Below are 26,591 nucleotides of genomic sequence, written 5' to 3' on the forward strand. Positions count from 1 at the left end.
CTATATGGGGGGGGGAGAGAAACACTCGCACCCACAGCGCGTCCATGACACCCCCCGATGCAGCGCAGGCTTGTGGCACAGCGTTTTGCACTGAGCGCTCCCAGGTACGTGACAAGTGCGGGAGGTGCCCCGCGGGGCCGGCTTGGGGGGCGCCCGTCACCAGCTCCGCCCAGCAGCCCCCAGCAGCCCCCCCGGGCAGCCTGGCCGCAACCCCCCCCCCCCCCCCCCCCCCCCCCCGCCGGGGCAGCGGCGCTCGCTCCTGCCAGCGGGGACCGGGGGCGCGCCGAGGCCACGGGCACGGGCGCGAGCGCTGACACGTGCCCACCGGGAGGGGCCTGGAGCGCGAGGCCAGGGCAGCCGTGCCGCGCTGTTGTCACGGGCGGCCGCTGCGCGGCCCACGGCCCCCGGCCCGACCCCGTCCCGCGGCCCGACCCCAGCCCCCAGGCCGCCCCCACCGGCCCCGGCCTCCCCGGCACACGGTGCGGAGGCGGGGCGGGAGAGCGCCGCCGGCCCCGGGGCGTGCCGTGCCCAGAGCGGGGAAGCCCAGCCCCGCGGCTCTGAGCGCCGCAGGCTCCCTCCGGTAGCCCTCGGTGCTTGCTTGCGGCCGAGCGAGCCAGCTGCCCACCCCGGCGGCGGCTTAAAGCGCTATAGGCTACGCCGCGACCGCAGGATGCCTCACTCTGGACTCCTTTTGCGACGGTGCCGGGCGGAGGTGCCGCCTCATTTACGGCAGGCGGCCCGCTTTCCGGCGGCGCGGGCGGTTTCCCGGCGCGGTGCGCGCTGCAGACGCGGGCGGCGGGGACGGCGTGCACGTGGAGGTCGGGCTCGGGGCGCGCGTGGGGGCCCGCGGGAAGGGGACGGGGCTGCGAGTGGCCGGCGGGTGTCCCCCGGTGTCCCGTGGCATCGGGGCTGGCGGCTCTCCTGCCCCGCAGCCCCGAGGGCCGGCGGCAGCCCTGCGGGAGGGCCACGGGGGCCGGGGGACAGGTCGCCCTCCGCGGGGAGCCCCGTTCGGGCGGCGGGCGGTGTCCCTGGGCCCCGCGGGGTGCTCGGGACCGGCGCTGTGGGTGTGCGACCGGTATGTTACGGCTTTGCACCGCTCCTTGCCGGGGCCGGGGCTGGGGCTGCAGTGTCACGTTCACCGCTCATACCTGTGGCTGGGAACCAGCCGTCGCTGCTCGTCGCTGGCGTGTTACGGGCAGGCCGTGCAGCGGATGGCATCTGAGGTGTAACCGGGTTTTACACGTGATTGCGTGTTTCTAGTGAGGCCTGAAACGGCTAACCATTAAATTAACAAGGCTGTCATGAGACTTTAATTTGTGCAGGAAATCAAATGTGAAATCTTTTACGTCTAAACTGATTTTTGTCCACAATTTAGGAAGTAGCAGAGAATGTCTTTTCGTGGAAGAGGAGGTGGAGGGGGAGGACGAGGAGGAGGAGGAGGAAGAGGTGGCTTCAATCGTGGAGGAGGTGGTGGTGACAGAGGTGGCTTTAATCGCGGTGGACGAGGTGGCTTTGGACGGGGAGGCGGACGAGGAGGCTTCAACAGAGGCGGATATGACCAGGGGCCTCCAGAAAGGGTAGTCTGTAAGTTACATAAAAAGGTTATATTTACTTAATTTAGAATGATTGCTCCAGATCTTTAGCTTATTCGTTCTTTGTTTCAGTATTGGGAGAGTTCATGCATCCATGTGAAGATGACATTGTTTGTAAATGTAAAACAGAAGAAAACAAGGTGCCTTATTTCAATGCCCCAGTGTACTTGGATAATAAGGAACAGATTGGCAAAGTGGATGAAATCTTCGGACAGCTGAGAGATTTTGTATCCTTCAAAAAAAACGTGTGACGTACAATATTTGTTTTTTAAAGACTGGTTGGTTATAAAATGGAATTTCTCTAGGGTTTTAAAATAGTTCTGGCTTGGCTGCCAGTTAGATGTGAACAGCCACAAGTCTAGCTGCGACTTTTGGTGTCAGTAGGTGCCTCAACCACGTTAAGTGCCTGTCTTAAAGCTTTTTGAATATGACAGAGTACCTCATGTCAGGCAGAGGTTTTCAGTACTGGCAGGTTTCTTTTGGATCCATGGTGGTTGTAGGTGTTACTTTTTCTAGGTACCTGACCAAATTTTCTGCTATAGGTTACTCACCTATAACACAGTTAGTTCAAGCGAACAGTTTGGGGTTTTTTTTGTGCATTAGGGGACTTTAATCATGTTCCAGCTTATTACTTAATTACAAAGGTAAGTTTGTGCTCGGATGTCCTATTGTGCATTGTCCAGCTTACTACTATTTAAACTGCTAATAAAAGTGGGCTTGTGCTAGGATGTCCTCTTGCAAAGCAATCTTGTTGAGGCAGAGGCACTGGGTCCATTCTGTTGTCACTGCCAGACAGACAAAATGCATGACAGAAGCAGGTCACCTGGTGAACAGCCCTGTAACGTGGCAGTAAGACCTAGCCTGTGTTGGTTGGTTGAGCATCAGTAACTAGCTGCATGCATTTTCCTCTCCCCACATCAGTGTGAAGGTTTAAATCACTCTCATGCTCTGAATGTATTTACTTTTCGTATTGGAATTATTTGAATTTCAGAAACTTGTTTTCTCCTACAGTAAAATTGTGGGAAAATATGTTAATAGATTTTGCAGCTCCTTGCTTCCTCATTTAAACTTAAACTTTTAATTAGGCAGAGTTGGCCAGCAGCTCTTTTTGATCTTAGGAGCGGCATACCAAAGTCCTTGCATACTGGAGAGCCAAAGGATTCCTACAAGACTGCACGTGGGGTTATAGAGAGCATTTGCCACCTTACTGTAGGATGAGGCTGGGCATGTGCTTGGTCCCGCAGCCGCTGCTGGCTCATAGCTTTCCACAGCTGGGCAGTTGTACCACCCAGCAGCACTAGCAGAGCTCTTGAAGCCTGTGAGTTGTTCCAGATAAGCCTTGAGGTCACCCTGGAGCTAAAGGGATTGTCACTTCCTATACAAATGTTTCTTTATAGTTATGTTTTTATGTACTCTTTCCACTAATATACTCTTCCTTATGCCTTAATACATGGAAGGGAAAAATTATTTTGCCACAAAATGTTGTAAGTATGAAAAAAAACCCAAGGAAAATGTGGAAATAGTTTCTCCTGATCTTTTAATTTTAATTTTTCATTTGTGGTGATGATGTTATCTTCATTTATAAAATAGGAATTTATATATTTTTATTGTATATATATTATATAATAGAAATTTATATATATATAAAATATAAAATTTATAAAATAGAAAATATCTGATTGTGCCTTTCATATAATAATAAAAAATCACATTTTCTAATGTTTTTATACGTGCTAAGTTCCTTAATGAAACTAACAGTATTTTTCAGTGAAACTGTGTGAGAACATGAAAGCCTCGTCATTTAAAAAAATGCAAAAGGTTAGCCACTCTCAGTAAGAGAATTCTACTGTGTCATCAGTTAGATAAATCTGTCATCAGATAAAACCTTTATTAAGTTTTTAACTTTAAAAGCTAGTTGTCCTTTGTAAACATAAATATTAATTTCCTCATACTTTTCACTTTCATATCTGTCACATTCTTCCTTCTCCCTCCCCTGCAAAAAAAGATGTAACTTGTGCAGATGCCATCTATGTTTTAGAAACCTTGTAACACTGTGATTTATTTCTTGTATGCTGTTTTTACTTGGCTATTTGCAGAGGACAATTTGACATAAAGGCTTAAGATCAAATTGTGGATATTTGTAAAGGTAGAAATTAATCTGCTGTTTAGCTTTGGTGTTTTCGGCCCCAATGGAACTCTCTTCCTACAGTTTTACATTGATCCAGCAAAGCTGCTTCCCCTTCAGAGATTTTTGCCAAGGCCACCTGGAGAAAAAGGTGCTCCTAGAGGAGGTGGTAGAGGAGGGCGTGGCGGTGGACGTGGAGGAGGAAGAGGTGGTGGTAGAGGTAAGATCCCAAGAATGGAAGCTGCAGAACGTTGAGGTTTTTTGGTGTGGCGTGGGTTGTTTGGGTTTTTTGTTTGGTGTTTTTTGGTGGGTTTTTGTTGTTTTGTTGAAGCTGTAGCTGAGTACTTGAATATCAACAGTAAGAAAAATGTTATGCATATTTCTGTTTGATGACTCAATGGAAGAGAGGTAGTGATACCTTTCCAATTGCAAAACCTAGGCTTCTGTAGTAACAGCTCCAAAGCACAGGGAGGAGAGTATGCTGATTTGTAACAAAGACAGAAAGCATGACTACTAAGCAAACTTGTGGTAAAAGGTTGTAGATATTACACACTCAAAAGTGTAAGTGAAAGCTGTATTTTTAGTATGTTCTTGTTTAGACAAAATATTTGAAATGCAGTGTTTGAGAGAGGGGTGAGTGACCTGGTACATCTCATCCTTCTTTGTTTTTTGAACATCATCTGCGATATACTCCTCAGTTAATGCGGAATTTAATTTTTCCTCACATCGCAGTTTCTTGCCTCTTCTCCCTACCCAGCCCCTTTGCAGTGAGGCACAAGTGTTCCAGAGTTCTTTGTTTAATTTGTTTTAATGCTCTCTTGAGCTGTAATTAATTATTAATAGTTGTAATCAATTTTTTGCTCTCATGAAATAAGTGTATCATGGAGTTTTGTTAGTGTCTTCAGTATTTTTGACATTGTATATTCGATATTAAGCAACACTTAAGTTGCTGCAGGTGTACATTGTCTCTTCTAGGGACTTAGTAGTTGACCTAGTTGTCCATCGATTGATGATGTTCTTTTCCTTTCAGAAGCTGTCAGTGAAATAACTTGTTATGCCTAACAGAGAATGTATATGCTCCTGAAAGTGTAGTTTCTTTCCTATGTTTAGGAGGATTTGGAGGAGGAAGAGGTGGAGGAAGAGGTGGAGGAGGAGGAGGTTTCAGAGGAGGAAGAGGTGGAGGAGGAGGTTTCAGAGGAGGAAGAGGTGGAGGAGGTGGCTTTCGTGGTGAGTGTGTGGTTTTACATTTAGTAATAAGAATGGCTCCTGGTTTCTAAAGCTGTTAAATACTAAACAGAATGTTGTATCCTTTATTCACCTACAGATGTTTATGGTTTTGTGCAAAAAGTTTCTGTGCATCACAGTAGCTAGCTTAAACTGAAGCACAGCATTCTGTGTTTTTTTGACACTTGTGTTAAGGCCATGCTAGTTTTTTGCATCCAGAAAAGACTGTGATGATAAATTATTCTATCAACTCATTTAGTGTTATGTATGTAATTTTTGTAATTTATTTGCTTTAAATGCATCTAAGATGTAATTGTTCAGTGTATTTTTCTTCCCTCTTAAAATAGGAAGAGGACATTAAAAATGGAGCCACGAGTATCTGCCCACTGTCTTACCATATCATCTGCAGAAGTGAAGAACAAGGAAAAATATCTGTCAAGGACCATGAAAAAGTTCTTTTTGTAAAACGAACTTGAAGCTGTAAAATAGCAATTATTTTTACACTTAATGACTGTTGATCAACACATGAGGAGAGCATAGCCCCAGGTGAAGAACTGAAGATGCTCAGAATATACTTGAACTTTAACTAACCAGGATTCAGTGGTTTTCTTAAACTGTTCCTGACAAGTGACGTAGTCAATACTTGACTTCATGTTGGAGTTTGGAGTAACCAATCGATTGAAATGTTTTTCAAAAAAACCCTACGGGTTCACTACCTGCACATTCGTTGTTATGAATCTGTTACCTATGTGTGACTGAATCCTCGTTGTCATCCTCTTTTTATATTGAATAATCTTCTGGATTGCTTTAAAGCAGACGTGCTGTTTAAACAACCTTTGTGAACCTTTTTTTAACAAACTAAACTCCCAAAATTTTATGTTGAGAGATGTATTTTTTTATTATAATAACACATACAGGGAAAGGAAGATAGCAAAGGATATTTTGTGGCTTTTTCTGTCTAAATATCAGTGAAGGCCAAAGGTATTGAGACATCTTAGAAGCTGGTATCTGATGGATACGACAAGGTTAATACTATTCTTAAGTCACCTAATTGTTTCTAATTAGACTGATACTAAAATTGCAAAGCATTTTTAAATGTCCCCATGTCCCCCTTAGCCTGTTTCTCTTGAGGTTTTTATGTCCTGGCACTGTACCTCTGTGGTGCTCTGAGCTTGTGTAGGGCTAAGATCAGATAGCCCATCATAGGGCTCCACTGGGCTCCTCTGCACACAGGACTTTCAGGGAAGTATTGCTTAAAAAGGGCATGAAAAAAATGGCACAACTGTTTGAAGTCTTTAAATGGATGCATTAGGAGGATTGTTGAAAACCTATTAACTGCTTTTTCTTAAGGATGCAGGAGAACAGGGTGCCTCTCTTTGAAAATAGAATACAAAAGCAGATTCTTGCAGGATTTCATCTGGAGGCAGGAATCCATTCACAGACTCTCACACGAAGCATTTTGAAAACGGAACTGTAGTGATCTGTGTGAAAGTATTTTGAACATCTTGTTCAATGTCAAAAGAAGTATATTTAGACTTGATCATACTGTTACTGCATTCATTAATTAAAAAGTGTAATAGGCAAATGAGTTCTATTAGCCTTCTGCTTAACAAAAAGAAACAGGTAATTTGTCAGCACCAGACAGTTACTGGTCATTTTAACAAACATGACTGTTTGAATAATCTCTGGAACAAAACTTGAAATGAGGTAGCAAAACAAATGTTCAAGAATTCAATTAAGTCTGAACAGATGCTCATAGGATAATAGATATAAATGTTCCTCAGTTTAAAAAGGACAAACCACAAAGCGTTGGAAATTCTGCTAGATCTGCTTTTGTGAGAAGAAGCCGAGTCTATTCTTAACCATGCACACTCAGAAATTGAGGGATACCGATTATTTTTCTGGTATTGCTACAGACTTAACTTTAACCAGGTCAGTTAAATCCAGACCTCTGAAAGTGTTTAGATTTTTGATGCTGTGTATTGCTAGGCCTGAGTGACTTAGGGCTCAGACTGGAGGCATTGTAGAATTGCCCTTTAAACAAAATCCTATGCAAGTCATTATGTTTCTGGCATATCACATTGCAGCTGAACAATACCAACCTGCAGTGAAGCTGGAATTGTCATTACTTTTGTCATATTTGTAATTGCATCCTCTGTTATGCTATATTCTTCACGGATGCATCAGTGGCTGGTTGTGGGTAGCTGACTTAGATCTTTCCTTATTCTGGCTTTGGAAGACTTAACACAGTCCTCACTGTAACACGCAAATTCATGCTCTGCTATACATGTTCTGCTTTGCTATTCTCACTGCATGCTTTAGGGATATCCTTCTGCCCAGGACATCGGAAGACTGTACTGCTGCCATCACCTTTAAATTGTATGATGCGACAGCTGATGTTTCAGTTGTAGAGTACCATCTTGCAGCCCAGGACAACAGGCCTATGCTTTGAATCTCACAGCAGGTGGAGCAGTGAGTCAGCCTGAAGCTCTTGAGAGACCAAAGCAAAGACTTAAGTCTGTGTGTGGAAGGGTTAAAGAAAAATATCTCTTGCAGCTTTAGAGGGAAGATCAGTCTCTTGATTGTAGGGAGCTGGATTGCAGTCCCAGCTGAGAAATGCATGAGGAGCATGACGCCATGTCCTTCGCATACAGCGTCAGATGGAATTAACACAAATATCCAGAGGAAATTTATATTGTGAATCTTTGTGGAGGTTGTAGGATATCACTTATGGAAGAACGTCCTTAGTGGTTGAGTGTGAAATGAGCTGCTGTATGAGGAAGCAGTGTCTGGACAAGTCTGACATGTGGTGATGCCTTTTTCCATTTTTTCTTTTTTTTTTTTTTTTTTTTTTTTTTTTTTCTGTGGCAAGGTCCATCCAGGCCCTGTTCTGCCTTGTCTTCTCTGTGTCATGGCATAACCCAGCCCTCCTAATACAAGTAGTTGCTAGCAGTAATAGATGAAAATTCAGTGTCTTAAAAAACCCCTAAGATGACGTCTTGTCTGCAGTGTAGTGCTGCAATTAGCTAAAAATACAGGTTCTGTAATTTTATGACACCCTCCTCTCTGTTGTGAACTTTTCATTCAGATCCTACCTGTGATTCTGTCACTGTGCTCCTGATCTAAGTGAAGTGTTGAAGTTTTATATATGTGCTTACAAATATTCTAGGCTTTTTCTGCAGAGAATAGGAAAGGTGGGTTCGCCAGTACCCTGACAGAAATAGTATGTTGGCAGAAAATTTCAAGTAGCTGTAGTGTCAGGGGAAAAAGTCAGTGCACTGTGAAATGAGGAGGGTGGGGGAAAGGTGTTGTAGTATAGGCTGTCGGTGAGAGTTTGGTGTTCTCCGGATTTCCCCTCGCTGGCAGCATTTGAGGCAAAAGGCTGGGCCACCTAAAGAACTTCTCACCTGCCACCTGCTCCAGCAGTGCAAAGGGGGTTGCTGTCCTGCAGTATTCCTCTGAAGCTCAGGAGTTCACACAGTGAATACCCCACAGTGTTTGGCTTCCCACCCGGGACACAGCAGCATGCTCGCTGTTGTGGCAGAGGCAGAGTGACCAAGTCCCGTTTTCAAAAGGTTTCAAGTGAACGTGTTAGCCACTGCAATATTTGACCCTGACATAAGGTCTGACTTTCAGCTGATTTTGAAAATGACATCTGGTAAATCACTAGAATCAGATTGCTTAAAGGTATTTGGAAGACTCTGAGCCTTTTGTCCTTGCCACACTAAAATTCTGGGTTTATATTTTTTCTGTGTGGAATCTAAATCCTTGCTAAACTGAGGGTAAAAACATGGAGGTGTATTGTAAAGCTTAAGCTGTTTCCCATTGAGAATTGTTTCAGTGTCCCTGCATTCCTTCCTGGAGGGATTTTTTTTTTTACCTTTTGTTTTCTGTAGTTGTTCGGATAGGGTAGTTCAATATAGTTCATAGATTTGCTATGTTACTTTGACAGAGAAATTTGATGAAGAAAATAATTGGGCTACGTTAATGTACGTATGCAGCACTGGCTGTTGCAGAGCAAAGGATTCTCTAGCATGTGAAGTTGTGGATATTTGCGTGAAACAATGCTGGGTGGTCGCATACATACTGGTGCAGAGTTTTTTGCAGTTGTGCAAAACATTGTCCTGACAAGAAACTGTTATTTAAAAAAAAACCACTGCTACTGCCTCAAGTATGGCAAGTAAAAAACCTTTAGAGTCACATTTTTCAGGGTGCTTTCTTCAGTCAGCTGAAAATCTCTTTCGTTTAGAGTCAAACTTTTTTATCAACAGTTTAAAGCTAGTGAAGGTCTCTGTGAGGGAGGAAAAAAAATACTTTATTAATTTGTTTTTCATTGGGTTTGAACCGTTTGCATCTGTTCGGAAAATCGGGTGAAAGGGAAGTTCCGCCCTGTAGAGCCCTCTCGTGGTGATGGGCTTAATAAACGGGGGAGGGGTTGGGGTTGGGGGTTGTTGATTTATAGTCTGGTTACCACTGAAAATAGGACAGAGGTTTTGTTTTGGTTTTGCTTTTTTTTACTGCTTTAATGCAAATGTAAGTTTCTCTACTCTTAATCATTTGTGGATTGAAATATACTTTGTATGTAATTGAAAGCAACTTGCTAAGCCCTGTAATGAGTTTTACATTGCCCCATATCTATACGGATACCTACAAATTGAAGAATGGACTTAAATAGAAATTCTGTTTTGTTGCTACTGATCTGGGACAAGTGGGAAGGGAAAGTGTCACTGGAGGTTGTAAAATGCCCCTCTGACACTAGTGATACTACCTATTTTTGGAAGATAAAAATGGCCTGAGGGTTTGGATTTTTTTTTTTCTTATGCCAGTATTAAAAAAGCAATGTGGTAAACCATATTTTATCTGGCTTAGGAAACTGTAGTTCCAACTTTCTGAATTATTTGTATACTTTGTTATTTAATTCCTTGCTTTATCTTTTTGGCTTTGTTTTATGAACTGCAGTGTTCTAAAAAAAATGACTTTTAGGTTAATGATAAGTAATGTCTGCCTTTAACTTTTGCTTTTTTCTCTCAATTCCTGTTGCTGTAAAATTACCCAAGTTTAAGAGATGAAGAGATGGAGACAATGTACATAGGATGGACAGCACATACTAGAAACTTGTGCTTTAACCAACAAGTACACATAAAATCTGTATGGTCTCAAAGTCTGGAGTCCTATCTGAGTAAAAATAGTAATGCTTTGCTTTTCTGAGTCAATCAGCTTTACAAGCTCTGATTTGTAGGGAAACTGCAAAATCTGAGGTGCTCTTGTAAATCTTGACAAAGTTTTAGGGGAGGAAAGCAAAGAGATCAAATTATCACTATGCTTTTATCTTTTGAGGCAGGGCTCTGGGGCACTAGGGAAGTGGCTTCGTTGCCAAACAGATCATCTTTCCTTTCAGAACCTTCCCACCCTGTTCCTGCCTAATCCTCTTCTAACAGGAAAAATACCATAATGCAAGTACTCTGAGACCTCTAGGGTCCTGGTTTTTTTTGATGGTGGAACTGTTTGCTGGTAGAGCTGTGGTAACCATCGTCTGTAGTAGTGACGACTGAATTTTGTGACTGCAGAAGTTTGATAACAAACTTTGTTACCTTTAGATTCAAATGGGTGAAGGATGCAGGATGTCTGTTTTGCAAAGCTGAGGGGTGGGAGGGAATGCTCTGAGTGTTTCACGGGTCAGAGAGGGGAGAGCTCTTCAGGTAGCCTTTTCTAGGGGATGGCTATGTTCCTCAATACTGCCTGTGGCACTACACCCTCTTACTGTTCAGAAGTCACAGCCCTGGGGTGGGAGCCTGCTTGAGCTGCCTGCGAACCACATACAACTGAAGAACCACTGGTGGCTCATCCTTGTCACTTTGATACCTAGTATACTGAGTACAGAACTGGAGGCAAAAACTGTGTGAAGGGGAACTGGTGGAAAACACCTTCTTTGGTTGCTTATACTGATACTGCTCTTTGGACAAGGGTTTATTGCAGCTAATACTTATGCAGGATTTTGTGAAAGGTCTTTATTTTGGTGTGCAGCTACCTCATCACTGAAGAGAATGAGATTCTGCTGTTCAAGGCTTTGGGAAATAATTTTCTGCCCGGTAGCATGCTTTGGAAAATTTGCGTGAAGCAAGCTTGTGTACGTGTTTGGGAGAGGGAGGATGTTCAGACTTGTAAAACGTATTCAAAACCCATTTTCTGCAGACTAGGCTATTTAATAAATGTAGCAATTAAGTTTCCTGAAAATCATGCTTCACTTTAGAAAATAGTGGGCTGTGTTCTTTCTGTGTTTGTGTCAACTTGAGAGTTTAAATCAGACTAAGAATCTTGGTGAATAGGTCTTTAAGAATTTGAAGGGATGGACTTTAAGCTTATCCTGCATTTTAAAGAAATAGACATTTGTGTCTTCATGTTGTGCTGCGGTTTTGTGTGTTTGCTGTGATGGTGGGAATTAATTCCAAGCCAGGCTGATGACCAACTGACCTGATTCAACTTTTTTTGAGGTTTTTGAAGTGTTGCACAAGAGGTTTGAAGGAGAAAGTTTGGGGGCATGTGATGATTAATCTCTTTAGCAGTAAGAATGAAGTTTAAGCATGCTGTTGGAAATGTTGTACTCAGTTCTGTGCTGCTCTTTGTTTTAATTAACAATCTCCTGCATAGATTGGGAGTGTAAACTTCTTTGCACTTTAGTCCAATTAAATCATGCTTGGAGGTTGTCAGTGGTGCGGGGAACTCCCCCCTACCCCCCTTTTTTTCAGTTGTTCAGTGAGTCTGTGGAATAAAGAAAGAATTTGCCTGACAGGGTTTTGTACTGTTTCATCGTCTTGATGAATTATTGCGGAGAATAGGCGACAGTCTCTTTTGTCCAAAATGCATTGGAATGATTCATCCAATTCCTCAGAAAGTGACAGTGAAGCTCATTCAGCCTTTACGCAGACTGAGCACAACATAGTTGCAGCTTACTTAATAACAGCAGGTATGGGCATTGGCAAATAGTTGTGTAAGTTTTTAAAATGGAACTGTAGATCTGAATGCTCATTTTGTGTAGTAACAGTGATGGTATTTCATTTTGTATTACACAGATGACTGATGGTTTTTCTCCATAGTTTACTGACAGGTTAGCTATTAGCAGGCTGACCGAAGTGTGCAGAAACATCTAAGTTTTCTGCTCTATATTTGAAGGCAGCATTGTGTCTCGAAAATATATTTTGTTGATATGTAATTATAGAAGAGAGTGAGAATTAATTTCTGCCAGCTTGCAAAAGAGATAAAAATAGGGCATAGCTGTCACATCTTGCATTTTTCTGTGATGTGCTCGAAGCTATCTTGAGATTTCTCTGGGCACATGTTCATAGTAATATATGTGTAGTCTGAGCATGTGAGCGGGTGTCTGTTAGGGGGATGTAAGGGGAAGGGTTGGAATGTGACTTAGAGGGAGGGAGCTGGTCATTAATCAGAGAAGAACAGACTCCAGTTGCAGCTGTATTTTTCACCGATGACACAAGTTAGAAAAAGCACGCTGGAAGACTTGACATGGTCTTTCTTCCCTGTAACTGCAATGGCCTTTAGCTAAACTGTAGTTATGGAATTAGTATTTTGTTTCCTTAGACAGCTTTCTCAGTTATAACCACAACTGCTTCAGTAATGTTTTTCTGAAGCAGTGAGTGCTAGAGCTATGAAATACCAACCTCACCAAAACCTGAAACCTACGGTGTTTAAAAATAGGCCTTCTATACCTTTATTATGGAAAATTAAATCAGTTTATAAATATTTTATTCACAGACTGTAACATATATTTTCTGTGTTATAATTAGCTTATATGAAATAGTATTGCTAATGGTTGTGTTTTATTTAGCATATCTATTTGAAGTGGTAAGTATCAAATTGCTGTTTTGGTAAAGAGGGTACGTTTGAATGCAAAAGCAAAAATCTGTTTCAGGTTTTTGGAGAAATTGGTAGAACACTACACAGATCAGTAGACTTGTTATGAAGTTGTAGAGATGTATTATGGTCAAATATTAGAAGGCTGGATACACTCTGCATTACTACCACACTATTTGCAGGAAACTGGATCTATTAGGTGCTGCAAATATGTATAATACTACTTATATTTTTATTAAAATTGATTACATAGTGTGTAACAAGGTGGTCTTTTCAGATAGTTTGAAATAGTTTGAACACCTGGTGTTAGGGATCAAGGCTATCATAAATGATCAATGGGATTAGCCAGAATCAGCCCAGTTTTTCTTTATTAATATTGCATAGAAATCAAATGTCTTTTTTTTTAAAAAAAAGGGACTATTTTGTGGGTGGTTTTTTTTTCTTTTTTTTTTTTCTCATTATGTTTTGGGGGGGTCTAGTAAATCTTTCACCTGTAGCTTGGACTTTGCTTTCTTAATGAGGAATGCTTTTGATAGTAAGGTCTATAACATCTTTGAAAATATGACTGATTGCTTTGCAAATGCCTTACCACAGCAAATCTGGAAAATTTAAGCTGTGCTAATAAGCAGATGTCTAAGAATAAGAATGAAGTACAGGTATGGTGTTCATCATTATGCTGCTTTTTAAAAGGTTTGAATGCTTCTCTCTCTTGCAGATAATTGCTTTGTTTTCTGAGAAGGAGGTATTGTTAACTATTGCAGTCTTAACAGTAGTCATTGCATTGATTTTAGTGATTACAACAGGGGTATGCAGGCTGCAGTATCGCCTCATGGATGTTCTTCAGCTTGCAGTGGTGAAATGCTGTAGTATAATGTTAAAATGCTAACTGGAAAAGTAAATTCTGTGTTATAGGCAGACCTGACCTTCATTGTTTTGATGCTGGTACCCACAGATTTTGCTTAATTCTGTTAGGGCTTGTATTTGCATTTGATCTGCATTTTGTTTTCATTGCTTCATTTCATTCATGGAAAGAAGGAAAATAGGAAATTCTTCTGCTCTTAATCAGTTCATGACGTGTTTATCCTCATCTTCACAAAGCTGTAAGGTTTAATTAAAAGAAATATGGGAATAGTTGTTCTAACAGTATGATGTTTCACAGGCCAAGTGGCAGCATCCCATGTGCTTTTTCTGAGTCAAGTAAGTTCATCCTAGCTGATGATATCAGCTTACGAAAGGGCTTGGGCTTGGTCGGCATGCCCAGCCCTCTAAGAAATCATAGAATTGTTTAGGTTGGAAAAGACCTTTAAGGTCATTGGTCCAATTGTTAATGTAGCACAGCCCAGTCCACCACTAAACCATGTCCCTAAGTGCCACGTCTACATGTTTCTTAAATACCTCCAGAAATGGTGACTCAGCCGCTTCCCTGGGCAGCCTGTTCCAATGCTTAATAACACTTTCAGTGAAGAAATTCTTCTTAATAGCCGATATAAACCTCCCCTGGTGCAACCTGAGGCTGTTTTTTTTCATCCCATCACTTGTTAATTGGGAGACGCTACCAACCCACACCTTGCTACAACCTCCTTTCAGGTAATTGTAGAGAGCAATAAGGTCTTCCTCCTCAGCTACCTTTTCTCCAGGCTAAACAGCTCCAGTTCCCTCAGCTGCTCCTCTTAAGACTCGTTCTCTAGACCCTTCACCAGCTTCATTGCTCTTCTAGTGGGCACTGCTTTACTGCTGCCTGGAGAGACCTTGTTCTTCTACTTGACCTGATTCTCGGAAACAGGGAAGAGTGTTTTTTGAATCTATGGGTTTTTTTCTCACTTTGTTCAAGATGGAATCCACCTTCCTACATTTTTCTCCCCAGAATGTTTATTTTCGCTCTATTAATTTTAGTAGTTCTGAAATCTTTAATGAATATAGGCTTGCTGATTTCCACTTTTTTTTCCCTGGTTTGGTTTGATTCCCTTCCTCACCTCCCCCTTCATTTTACAATTGGGCTCTGAAGCACTAAGTTTTAAGTGTGTCTAGCAGGATCCTTCCTTCGCCCTGAGGATATGAGTTTACAGTCCTGTTGTATTTCTGATTTCATCTGTTAAAGTATGCCTCATAAGAAGCCTGTACTGTTTTCTAAACCTTTAATTCTGTTTTGCTTCCTCTCTCCCAAGAGATGTCACACTACTTGTCAACAGGAGAGCTGACAGAACTGGCACTGTCAGTGCTTTACTACGTGCTGGTTTTGAATCAGATCCCCAGCTCCCTGCTTTTGTTCATTTTAGGGGCTCGTAGCATCACAATGTCATTCCTGAAATGTGTGAATGTATGAATAAGATAGCTGATGGCATCTGTGGGGCTGTGCACCCCCAACATCATCTGTAATATAGTTTTTATGTACTAAGCAGGAGACTTGCACCTGAGAACAGACATGCTTGATGGTATTAAAAAGAGAATGGAAAAAGAGGCAACCAACAATGAATTACCATTTTGCCTCATTTGATTTTAAAATTACTGAATTGGTTGAGAGAATTTCTGTAATGTAGGAAATTGGTACCGATTAATAAAATATTGCGGTGAAACTTCTTATGTGAGCTTCAGGTATAATAAAAAAGGTACCAAATGAAATGGAGAAACTTGACGTAAAAGCTGATGGATTGGTGTTGTCCCCCATGTCTGTTATCCAAAGTATCATCTTTGTTATATTTTTATGTATGTTGTTATGATTGCACTAGCTTTCCTTCTGCCCTTTTTCAAACCTGTCATGGTACTAACATAGGTCTCGCTGAGCATAGTGGTTCAGATGGTACATCTGATGTGTATTTGACTCTAGAAATGTCTGCCACAGTTCGATGCACTGAGGTGTGTGCTGGTGGTTATAAATCTATGGACTGTGTTCCTGTGGACTGCTAATGGTGGAGCCCGCAGGAGTTTCTGTGATTTGAAGGAATTTCCATACTGATACCAGTTGAAGTCTTCAAAATTCAACCGTAGAGCTGAAGTTCTTGAAACTGATTCTTGCCCTTGGGTTTTCTAACCCTGCTGATCTGAGGTTATTGTTTTAGCTGCAGTGTTTGTAGTCTGACTGTGAACATATTTGGGAGATTTTTAACTCTGTGCTGCAGCATTGATGGTGACAGAAATGAAAGAACATTGTGTAATACTTAAAAACCTTATTGCCCTTTCCACAGAGGCATGTCAGCAAAAGCTAAGCTGTGTGTGTCAGGTTTTAGGTGGAGCCAATAGAGAAGCAAAAATCCCATCAGTGAAAGTGATGGATTGCCAGGGAACTGGAGCAGGATGGGCAGTAACTGTGAAGGGAGATGGGTCTGCTTGTCTGTTGTCAGACTTTTACCAAAATAACATTCCACTATGCACTTGTAATTTAAGGTGCCCACGCTATAGAAATGTTTTTAAGTTTAGGATTTGTTCAGTTATACTGTAGCAGCTGTGCTAGACTAGGGAATCTGTGAACAGCTCACAAATTCCTGTTACTACTTACAAGTTATTTTTTAATGGCTGTGTTTGCCTTGAACATGGTGGAATTTTCCATTTTATTGGTAAGGGTTGGGAGTCACAGAATGGTCGGGGTTGGAAGGGACCTCTGGAGATCCTCTAGTCCAGCCCCCTGCTAATGCAGGTTCACCTACAGCAGGTTGCACAGAATCACGTCCAGGTGGATTTTGAATGTCTCTGCAGAAGGAGACTCCACAGCTTCTCTGGGCAGCCTGTCCCAGTGCTCTGTCACCCTCAAGGTAAAGATGTTCTTCCTCATATTCAGGTGGAACTTCCTATGGTGCAGGTTGCCCCTTGTGCTGTCAGTGGGCACCACTGAAAGGAGCCTGGCCCCATCCTCTTGGCACTTGCCTTTAAGATATTTGTAGATATTGATAAGATCCCCTCTGTCTTCTCTTCTCTAGGCTAAAAATGCTCAGCTCTCTCAGCATTTCCTCATAAGGGAGGTGTTCCAATCCCCTGATCATCTCTGGAGCCCTCTGCTGTACCCTCTCCAGTAGTTCCCTGTCTCTCGAGCTGGGGAGCCCAGAGCTGGACACAGCACTCCAGATGTGGCCTCACCAGGGCAGAGCAGAGGGGGAGGACAACCTCCCTCAACCTGCTGGCCACACTCCTCCTAATGCACCCCAGGATGGTACCATTGACCTTCTTGGTCACAAGGGCACACTGCTGGCTCTCGGGCAACTTGAACTGGGCAACACCAGAACTGCCAGGTCCTTCTCCGCAGAGCTGCCTTCCAGTAGGTCAACCCCTTGCCTGTACTGGTGCAGGGGGTTGTTCCTCCCCAGGTGCAGGACCCTACACTTGCCTCTGTTGAACTTCATGAGGTTCCCCTCCACCCAGCTCTCTGGCCTGTCCAGGTCTCACTGAATAGCAGCGCAGCCCTCTGGTGTGTCAGCCACTCCCCCAGTTTTGTATCATCAGCAAACTTGCTGAGGGTGCACTCAGTCCCCTCATCCAGGTCATTGATGAACAAGTTGAACAGGACTGGACCCAGCACTGACCCCTGGGAACACCAGTAGCTACAGGCCTCCAGCCAGACTCTGTGCTGCTGATCACAACCTCTGAGCTCTGCCATTCAGCCCGTTCTCAATCCACCTCACTGTCCGCTCCTCTAACCCACACCTCCTGAGCTTACCTATGAGGATGTTATGGCAGATGGTGCCAAAAGCCTTGCTGAGGTCAAGGTAGACAACATCCACTGCTCTCCCCTCATCTACCCAGCCAGCCATTCCATCATAGAAGACTATCAGGTTAGTCAGGCATGATTTCCCCTTGGTAAATCCATGTTGATTACTCTTGATGACCTTCTTTTACTCCAAATGCTTCAAGATGACCTCCAGGATGAGCTGTTCTATCACCTTTCTGGGATGGAGGTGAGGCTGGCTGGCCTGTAGTTTCCTGGGCCCTCCTTCTTGCCCTTGTTGAAAACTGGAGTGACATTGGCTTCCTCCAGTCCTCAGGCACCTCTCCTGTCCTCCATGACCTTTCAAAGATGTGGAGAGTGACTTAGCAGTAACATCTGCCAGCTCCCTCACCACTCGGGGTCGCATCCCCTTGGGGCCCACAGATCTGTGGGTGTCAAGTTTGCTTAAGTGATCCCTAACGTGGTCCTCCTCGGCCAAGGGAAAGTCTTCCTTTCCCCAGACTTCCTCTCTTGCCTCCAGGGTCTGGCGTTCTTGAGGGCTGGCCCTGGCAGTGAAGACTGAAGCAGAGGCAGCATTCAGTAACTCCTTCTCTGTGTCCTTCGTCACCAGGGCACCCACCTCATTCAGCAGCGGGCCCACATGTTCCCTAGTCATCCTTTTCCTGCTGATGTATATGAAGAAGCTCTTATTGTCCTTGATCTCCCTCACCAGATTTAATTCCAAATGGACCTTAGCCTTCCTCATCACCTCCCTGCATGTTCTGACAACATCCATATATGCCTCCCAAGTGCCCTGCCCCTTTTTCTGCACCCTGTAAACCTCCTCCTTCTGTTTGAGGTTTGCCAGAAGCTCCTTGTTCACCCATGCAGGCCTCCTGCCCCCTTTGCTTGATTTCTTACTCATGTTTGATTTCGTCCTCTCTGCAGAGGTGCAAGGGGGAGTTTTTAACCTTATTAACTGTTTATTAGTAACTTGTATTAGTAGTGGGTTAGTAAAAGTTTAGAGGATGAGAGTTTGCTCTGGATATCTCTGCAACAGGCTAGAGTCTGAAGAGAATAAAACCACCCCAAAAATAATACTGTTTTGTGGGAGTGCCATATAAACTCACTCCAAGAGCCATGCAGTAGGATTTGGCTAGGGAGGAGGAATAGCAGGAGAAAAGGAGGACCTGTAGGTTTTGATATAGGTCACTAGAATCAGAAAAAGCTTGCTGATGTACAGGGTCCTGAAGAGTGTCCTGAGCACCTCGAGGAGCATTAAGTCCAAAACAAATTTCAGAGGGATTGGACATCAAGAGAGGAGAATGTACATCTTAGCTTTAGTACTGTATTTATTACAACTCTCTGCCTACTGGCCATTTATTGTGTTGCCTAATAACAGACTTCAGACACAGTTTGAGTCAAGCCAGACCAAAGAGGTTTAAAAAATACACAGGTTAGCGAGGTGGGAGCCAGTTTGGTGCAGAGTTGGACTTTTACCATGGCTATAACAGCCCTAGAGCTTGTTAGTTGGAGAAAATGGCTCTGGTGCTGGCCCAGCCATGCCACTGCGGTAGGCTGTGCAGATCATCCAGGCTGCTTGACAAGGCTTAGAAAATTCAGTTTGCAGCAACCTGAGCCATCTCTGATGCTTGCAAAGAATTGGGACCTCATGAGCAGAGAAAGGGATTCAGTCTGGCTGGGACAGTGGCAGCAAAATCAAAGCTTCTATGTTCCTTTAGCCCAGGGTTATTGTCTGAATGCACAGTGGAAACCGCTGAAAAATGAGGATTGCGGGTGGCGGCAGGGGCCTTCTGCTGTATCAAGGGCATCATAACCCCAGCTTTTTTTTGCCAGTCACCGACCTGCATTCTTTTTTGCCATGGAAGACAGTACTGTACTTGGTTGCTGGAGTGTTTGAATTGTAATCCTAGATGATTTTACATCTCTGCTTTGCTTGTTGTCATTGCATTGGAAGTTCCAGGTTTGGCAAAATGCTCCACTTTTGGACCTTACTGAATCCAAGTGAAAGTAACCTAATTGGAAAAGCTTTTCACTCCTTGTCAGGTGTCTATCCCCTTTGCAAAATTATGTTTGACTGAGAATAAAACTTGTTTAGGACTTAGATATTACAATAGGCTGCTTTTTCTTCTGCAGGTGTGTTGCTGACTGGTGTCTATCTTTTTGTAAAGTTTCCCTTTTTCTTTTTTTACAGGAGTGGTAAGCATTTTCAGTAACATTGTTGTGCTAGGCATCTTTGTTAAGTACAAAGAGCTTCGGACAGCAACCAATGCAATTATTATCAACTTGGCTTTTACTGACATTGGTGTTAGTGGCATTGGTTACCCCATGTCTGCTGCCTCAGATCTGCATGGAAGCTGGAAATTTGGATATACTGGATGCCAGGTATTGCAATTCAGTCAGAGAAATTTTTGAGCACTGAAAAGCAAACAGAAATAAGTAGTAGCTCTACCTGAAACTAGTGCTTCTAAGAGATAAGATGGAGATGCAAAACTTCACTCTAGACCTGAAGCTGATGTTCTATAATGTCAACAATTTCTGGATATAGGATTTTGTGTGAATTTCATTCCAAATTTATATTTATAATCTGAAAGCATTAAAGTGTAACCTTATATTTATTAACAAGAGATATTTTAAAGTAGCTTTAAGAAGGCTTAGGAAATGAAATCCCCAAATGAAGATGGTTATAGTAGCACATGCACATTTGGTGATTTATTTGATAGTTAAAAACTTTGAATCTGGCTGATGTTTTGATGATGAGCTTGACAGATCTTAATTAGTTCTGCTTGGCAAATACATGTTCTTTTGGATGGGACTGCTGGGATATTTAAAATGAAGGTTTGCAAGGCTCTTGGTCTTCATTAAAGATTTAGTCTTGTTTTAATAGCTATTTTAAAAAATAGACTGACTGGAAAACATACTTCTATAGCAGAGAGTTGGTGCCCTTTGCTGGCTGTTTACTTTGATTTAATCTACCTTTTTAAAAGACTGTTAGGCTTAAGTGTTCAGGAAAATTAATGGTAATGTGAAGGCATACGCTGAAATGTGACTCAAATATTAGCATCACTATACATTTTGGACCTTTATATAATGGATGTTTATAACAATCTGACATCGCTTGCCCGAGTACAAAGTTATTTCAAGCTCAAAATTCAGTCACTGTTTGACAAGAAGCCTCACCTTTGGATCTAGACTGACTTGTAGTGCATTGAAGTTGATGTGAAATCTCACTACCGGTGCTTTGGGAGTTAAGATCGCTTGAAGCACAACTTACGTCAATCTAAGCCAAATGAATCCTGTGAACTGAGATGGCTGAATGTCATGTGGTTCTATTATAACTGCTGGTGGCATGTGGTCTGGCACAGGGCTCTGTTTCTGGGGTGTCAGTGGTAACACAGCCCCTGCAGTCATCCTTCCTGGTCAGGCTGCCCCTGGGATGACTGGGCAGATGAATTTGGAGCATGTTGGGATTGCAGCGTATGTCACTCTGTGCAGTAGATTTGACATGTAGGTATGGGGGCTGATGGGGAAAGTCAGTGTACCATATCCGTGAAATAAGTGTAGCTATACAATAGAGGAAAGAGTGACAATTCAGGACCTCACACTTGCTATAACAGTAACTTTTTTTATGAATCAAATGCTCTTCAGGCTTCTTTAACATACATAGAAAACATGAATTGAGCCACCCCCCAACCTCCAAACTCTTATCTTCAAATGTCAAAATTTACTTTCTTGAAATACAGTGTGTGTTTGGGTTTTTTTGACTACTGTCTTCAGGATTTCTGATGTGCACATAAGCAGGTTGCTTTTGAAATGTTTAATTTTAAATAAGCCATCTCCAAACTGCCTGCATTGAATTAGTTGCTTCAGTACCTTGCTGATGGAAGAGAATGCTGGCTGAATGCAATGTATTGTAGTGCTTTGGATTCAGTCCACAAATTTATGCTTGTACCTTTGAAAGATTTCTTGGGAAGGTTTTTTGTCTGTCTGTTTTAATTTCAGATCTATGCTGCCTTAAATATCTTTTTTGGGATGGCGAGTATTGGTTTGCTCACTGTTGTTGCAGTTGACCGTTATCTGACGATCTGCAGGCCTGATATAGGTACTGTACTTGTGGTCAAAAATTGTTCACTGTTGGGTTTCTGTGAAAGAAGAGTCTAATTGTATTGTTTTCTCATTAATATGTTTCTCATGATTACAGTGCTGGGCATAACTTGAATTTAGGGTGTGATCCTGCAGTACTTGCTTGAGTATGTTACCTAGTTGGCATGCATGGTACTGCTGGTGAAAGTGAAAATTTCACAGTTACCTAGTTGGCATGCATGGTACTGCTGGTGAAAGTGAAAATTTCACATTTAAGCTGTTGTTCTGTTTATATGTTGTATTTTCATGGCTGTTTTCAGGCTTTAGAGGGAAATATATATATTTCATCCATATACAGAAGCACATGAAAAGCCTCTAGTTGTGGGAGGCTTTGACCTCTGTCAAGCAAATGCGTGCCTCTAGTGTGTTAACACTGTACTGGATGTTTTTCTCTCCTCTCTGTTACAGCTGTATTGTAACGGTTAATTCCTCCCCCTGCAATCATGCAATAATGTACTTGAATGCACTGTTGCATAATAAGCTTTTTGGCATGGGATTAGGATCAGGTATTGCCTGTATGCGGTGAGTTGGAGCATGTGTCAGTATTTAAGTGGTGTTAAAGGCTGGAAAGCTTGAGATGTCATTCAGTAGTATGAAACAGGTATGCTATGGTGTTTGGGAATGTAGGCCTTTGAAAGAATCACTATTAAACCTGGTATGTGCTTAATGGAAGCCACTTGTTCAACAATGGGAAGAAGCAAAAGTTGACAATGGCTTGTGACTGTATGTGCTTGGCCACAGGAAGAAGAATGACTAGCCGTAGCTATGCCACCCTAATCCTTGCTGCTTGGATAAATGCAGTCTTTTGGGCTTCCATGCCTACTGTAGGCTGGGCTAGCTACGCTCCGGATCCAACTGGAGCAACGTGCACAGTAAATTGGAGGAAAAATGATGTGTAAGATTCCTCTTCATCCTTTCTTTTAAATATGCTGTCTCATTGAAGGCTAACATTTAATTCACCACTATGTGAGCCTAACTTCTTTGTGAAGTATGAAGCCTAATATATAAAAATAATTTTAAAACAACAGAAATAATATAGAACAAGTCTAGAAAAAAACGTAGGCACTGAGCCGTGCTTGGAAACTGCAAGACTTGTAGTTGCTAATAAAAAAATTAAAGCTAAAGAAAATTTTCCTGATTATTTAAAACCTTTTTGTAAAATTTCAATTGTAAAATAATCAAATCAAAATATCAAATTCTTTAACTTTTCCTTGATGGCTATTTGTAAGTTACTGTGTTTTGTTTTTCTGTCTTATCAGGTCCTTTGTTTCCTACACAATGAGTGTAATTGCTGTTAATTTTGTTGTACCCTTAACAGTCATGTTTTACTGTTATTACAATGTTTCCCGGACAATGAAACAATATGCGAGCAGTAACTGTCTGGAGAGCATCAACGTAGATTGGTCTGACCAAGTAGATGTGACAAAGGTATGGCAAATGAGGGCGTGTTTTTTTTTAAACATGTTCTTTTGTGTTAAAGTCTTGGGGGCAAAGGAACAGCGCTGCCTTTTAAGCATTTCTGTTTCCTACATGCCCCCTTTTCCTTTAGTACTAAATATTAACTGAAATCTAGCCTTGGTGAAAACTCTTGGCTTGACTTACATTAGATTCTTTACTCTTGGCCTAATGCTCTTTCCATCTGAATGGCTACTTTGAGGGCTGGGAGCAACAATGAATTTTCCTTGCCTCTGCCCTGTGTCATGACACAGAAATAAACCTCAGAGGTGTCCTAGGAGGGCTTCTACTTTTTGTGCCTGCAGAGTCCTTAGGCTTTCTGCTAGGTTCACAGGTGTATCTGATCTGAAATGGATTGGTCAACTCTGATTTGAAATCATGGCCTAGAAGTGAAAGTGCATTTCCAAGCTCCCGAGCGATGTGATTCCCACCCCCTTGTTCTTTTCAGTCTGTTGAGCTTATCTCTTTCTTATGTAAACAGTAGCAAATATGTGTTATGGTATAAAATTATATATTCTGCCTGGAAGGTTGACATTCTTTTAATGTATAAAAGTCCTTGAGAAAGCTTGAAGATCACTAGCTCCTTTGATTTTTGTGTGACAACATGATTTATGGTTGGGCATGATAAAAAAAGTGAGAGACAATTGGACAGAAGAGTATGTACCTACTCTTTTGAATTACTTATTAATGCAAGCTTAACATGCCTTGTAAAATTTTTTCATCACTGAATCCTGGAAAATGGTAGTTTTACCCAAAAAGAATAATTTGAGTATTTTCTTCTTCTAAAGAGCTCTTGGAATGTTTGAAATTGAGGTTTCAGTTATAAATTTAAACTCACATTTGTGAAGAAAATGTGAAGAAATTTTTCCTGTTTTGCAGTTGAAGACACTGAGTTAATTTTGAAAAAAAAAACCAAACAACCCAAACACAAACAAACCAAAACCAAACACCAAACCCCCAAAAACGAAAGAAAAAGATCAAAGCTTTGGTGTTAAGCAGTGTCCTTCTTTAGAGATGGAGTGCTTGCTTTTCCACAAATCAACATTTTCTAAGCTTTCTACACACCGAACAAGCTTCTAAAGGAAAGGACTTTTTCTTTACATTATTATCATTACTATAATTTATTATTAGAATTACATTATTATTATTATTATTTACCCTATTCTGTGGAGACAGTCACAGTTTGTTTATTGGTTGTGCTCTAGAACAGCTCATACAAAGTAGCCATTTACTACTTGTTTCTTATCTTTTTCATCACTGAAAGACTGAAAAAGGATATAAGTAAACGTCACTAGGGAATCTTGTACATACGAAGAACCCTGCAGTTTTGTTTGGTTTTCTTGTGATTTGTGTTGTCCTCTTGATTAATTTGAGATTTCCATTACTGATTCATGGCCCTGGCAAAAGCCAGAAAAGTCTGTCTTATATATATATATATATATATATATATATAAAATATATGTTGATTCCTCCCCAACCCTCCCACTACCCCCGGCTTGTTGCTGTTCAGTTCTAGCTGCAGCATGGTGTGTTCTGGGGTGTGAGCCCCAACATGCCCAGATTGTTCTCTCTGACAGGCAGGCAGAAAAGACATGACTGTTTGGTTTAATGAAGCATGATAGCCATGTTCAAGCATCGTACTGAGGAGATACCCAATCAGACACTTACGGGTTCCTTAAGTACATGGACTGAGCCTTTGTGTCCTAAAACATTTACTTTCTTTTATTTAACTGTACCATAGTTAAGCCTTACGAAACATTTTTGTTTAACAGCCTTATTAAATATCTGATGTCTCCATCTTCATGTAATACTGGTTATATGTCTGTTCCTCTTGTTTTACAGATGTCTGTTGTGATGATTGTGATGTTCTTGATGGCATGGTCTCCATACTCTATTGTGTGTTTATGGTCTTCCTTTGGAGACCCAAAGAAAATTTCTCCTGCAATGGCCATCATAGCTCCTCTATTTGCAAAATCTTCCACATTCTATAATCCCTGCATTTATGTCATTGCAAACAAAAAGTAAGTGTTCCTAATTTGGTACCGGTCTACTTCATGATTTTAGTGTATCATCTAGCTATAGAAGGATCATCTGTAAAATATGACAAACTGATTAGCAAAGAGATCAAAGGGTAAGCCACTGTTGATTTACCAAAGATGACCTTTTGGACAGGAATTCATCATCAAAACATACTGACTTGATAAAGATGTTTAACAAAGCTTTTGTAAGACAGTTTTGAAAGTCCCTTTGTCATTTCTCAGAGGGACTCATTACAGAATTGGGGTTGCATCAGCAGTAATTTGGTTTTAAGGACTGTGGCAAAAATGTGTGGTGGCTTAGTGACATGTAACTTCTGTAGGTGTCCTTGCTTCATTTGGGATGAGTCATATTCTGACTGACTAGGATGGATTGACACTTTTTGTTAAAGTAAATAAGCTAAGCCTTCTGTTTTGAGCGAGCTTATCAAATGCTCTAACCAAGCCAGTGCCTCTGACTGAGAACTGGGTTTTGCAAAGAGGCTTCCTTCCTTTCTCTGCTACCAGCCTAGAAGCAGAACCTGTGATCTCTCTCTAGGTGAACTTGTCTGACTGATCCTGCTGAGTCAATGAAAAACCTTCTCATTTTCCCCCATTCTGTAAGTTCATCTGTCATGGCTATACCCTGTCCTGGGATAAGCAAAAGCTGCTGTGACCCATGTTGCAGAAGAAACACTGAACTTAACTGAGTTATTCCTGTACCTGGAAGTGAAAAAGACTCGGGTCCTTTTGAATTCCAAATACCCCTTTTTTTTTATAAAGTTTTACTAAAATTGAAATTTGTTGTAATTCTTCATGCCAGCTTACCCAATTTTTCTTTGTACTTGGTTCTCCATCTAACAATCTTTCTGCTTTCCTTTTTTTGTCCTTTGCAGGTTTAGGAGGGCAATCCTGGCAATGGTGCGATGTCAGACAAGACAAGAGATAACTATAAACAATGCCTTGCCCATGAGCGTATCTCAAAGAGCACTAACATCATAGAACTCTTGTCATTTGCCTGCATAAATTACATGGAAAGGAATGAAATCTGGGTTAAAGTTAATTAATCTTTTGGAATAATAATCTGCCTTAGCCAGCCAGCTGTTTTCTGTTAATCATGGTAATCTTTTTAGATAGGTTAAGATGAAAAAACCCACTAAGACTTTAGTTTTTGAGTGTGAGCTTTATTGACCCAGTCTTTCCCAAACAAAAAAGGCCAGTGAAGCGGTCACTGTGACTGTTACAGGGTTGGACAAGGTAACGCAGGGGCAGGGAGAGACTGAAGCAAGAAATGCTGAGATTCAGTAGGATTTTTGCACTTGTAATTTCTTTCATGAATTACTCTCCCTCGATTTCCCTTGAAAGTTTTCCAGACTTGAGATATTCTGGATTTTCCCTGTGTGAATATGTTTCTGTACCAAGTGTCTGGTGTTGATATGCTTTGCAAAGTTATGTTTCTGTGAAGATGTTAAGATATCAGAATATCTAGCCAAACCCTATAGAACTTTGTTATC

At 41.8% G+C, this 26,591-nt stretch overlaps 2 protein-coding genes across 2 annotated transcripts; both read left to right on the top strand.

Moving 5' to 3' along the window:
- Positions 1-700: 700 nt before the first annotated feature.
- Positions 701-5,818, top strand: GAR1 (GAR1 ribonucleoprotein). The gene is made up of 7 exons (XM_037381118.1): positions 701-818; positions 1,376-1,584; positions 1,665-1,819; positions 3,351-3,410; positions 3,802-3,931; positions 4,840-4,944; positions 5,289-5,818. Exons 2-7 carry the CDS (start codon positions 1,389-1,391, stop codon positions 5,300-5,302), a joined length of 660 nt encoding a protein of 219 aa, XP_037237015.1. The 5' UTR covers positions 701-818; positions 1,376-1,388; the 3' UTR covers positions 5,303-5,818.
- Positions 5,819-5,924: 106 nt separating this feature from the next.
- On the top strand, positions 5,925-26,212 carry RRH (retinal pigment epithelium-derived rhodopsin homolog). Its single transcript, XM_037381102.1, has 7 exons — positions 5,925-11,905; positions 19,659-19,849; positions 21,467-21,566; positions 22,349-22,502; positions 22,867-23,035; positions 24,905-25,083; positions 25,974-26,212. The coding sequence occupies exons 1-7, from the start codon at positions 11,800-11,802 to the stop codon at positions 26,077-26,079; spliced, it is 1,005 nt and encodes a 334-aa protein (XP_037236999.1). The 5' UTR covers positions 5,925-11,799; the 3' UTR covers positions 26,080-26,212.
- Positions 26,213-26,591: the final 379 nt, after the last annotated feature.

Source organism: Falco rusticolus, chromosome 1 (assembly GCF_015220075.1).
Source record: "Falco rusticolus isolate bFalRus1 chromosome 1, bFalRus1.pri, whole genome shotgun sequence".
Lineage (NCBI taxonomy): Eukaryota > Metazoa > Chordata > Aves > Falconiformes > Falconidae > Falco > Falco rusticolus.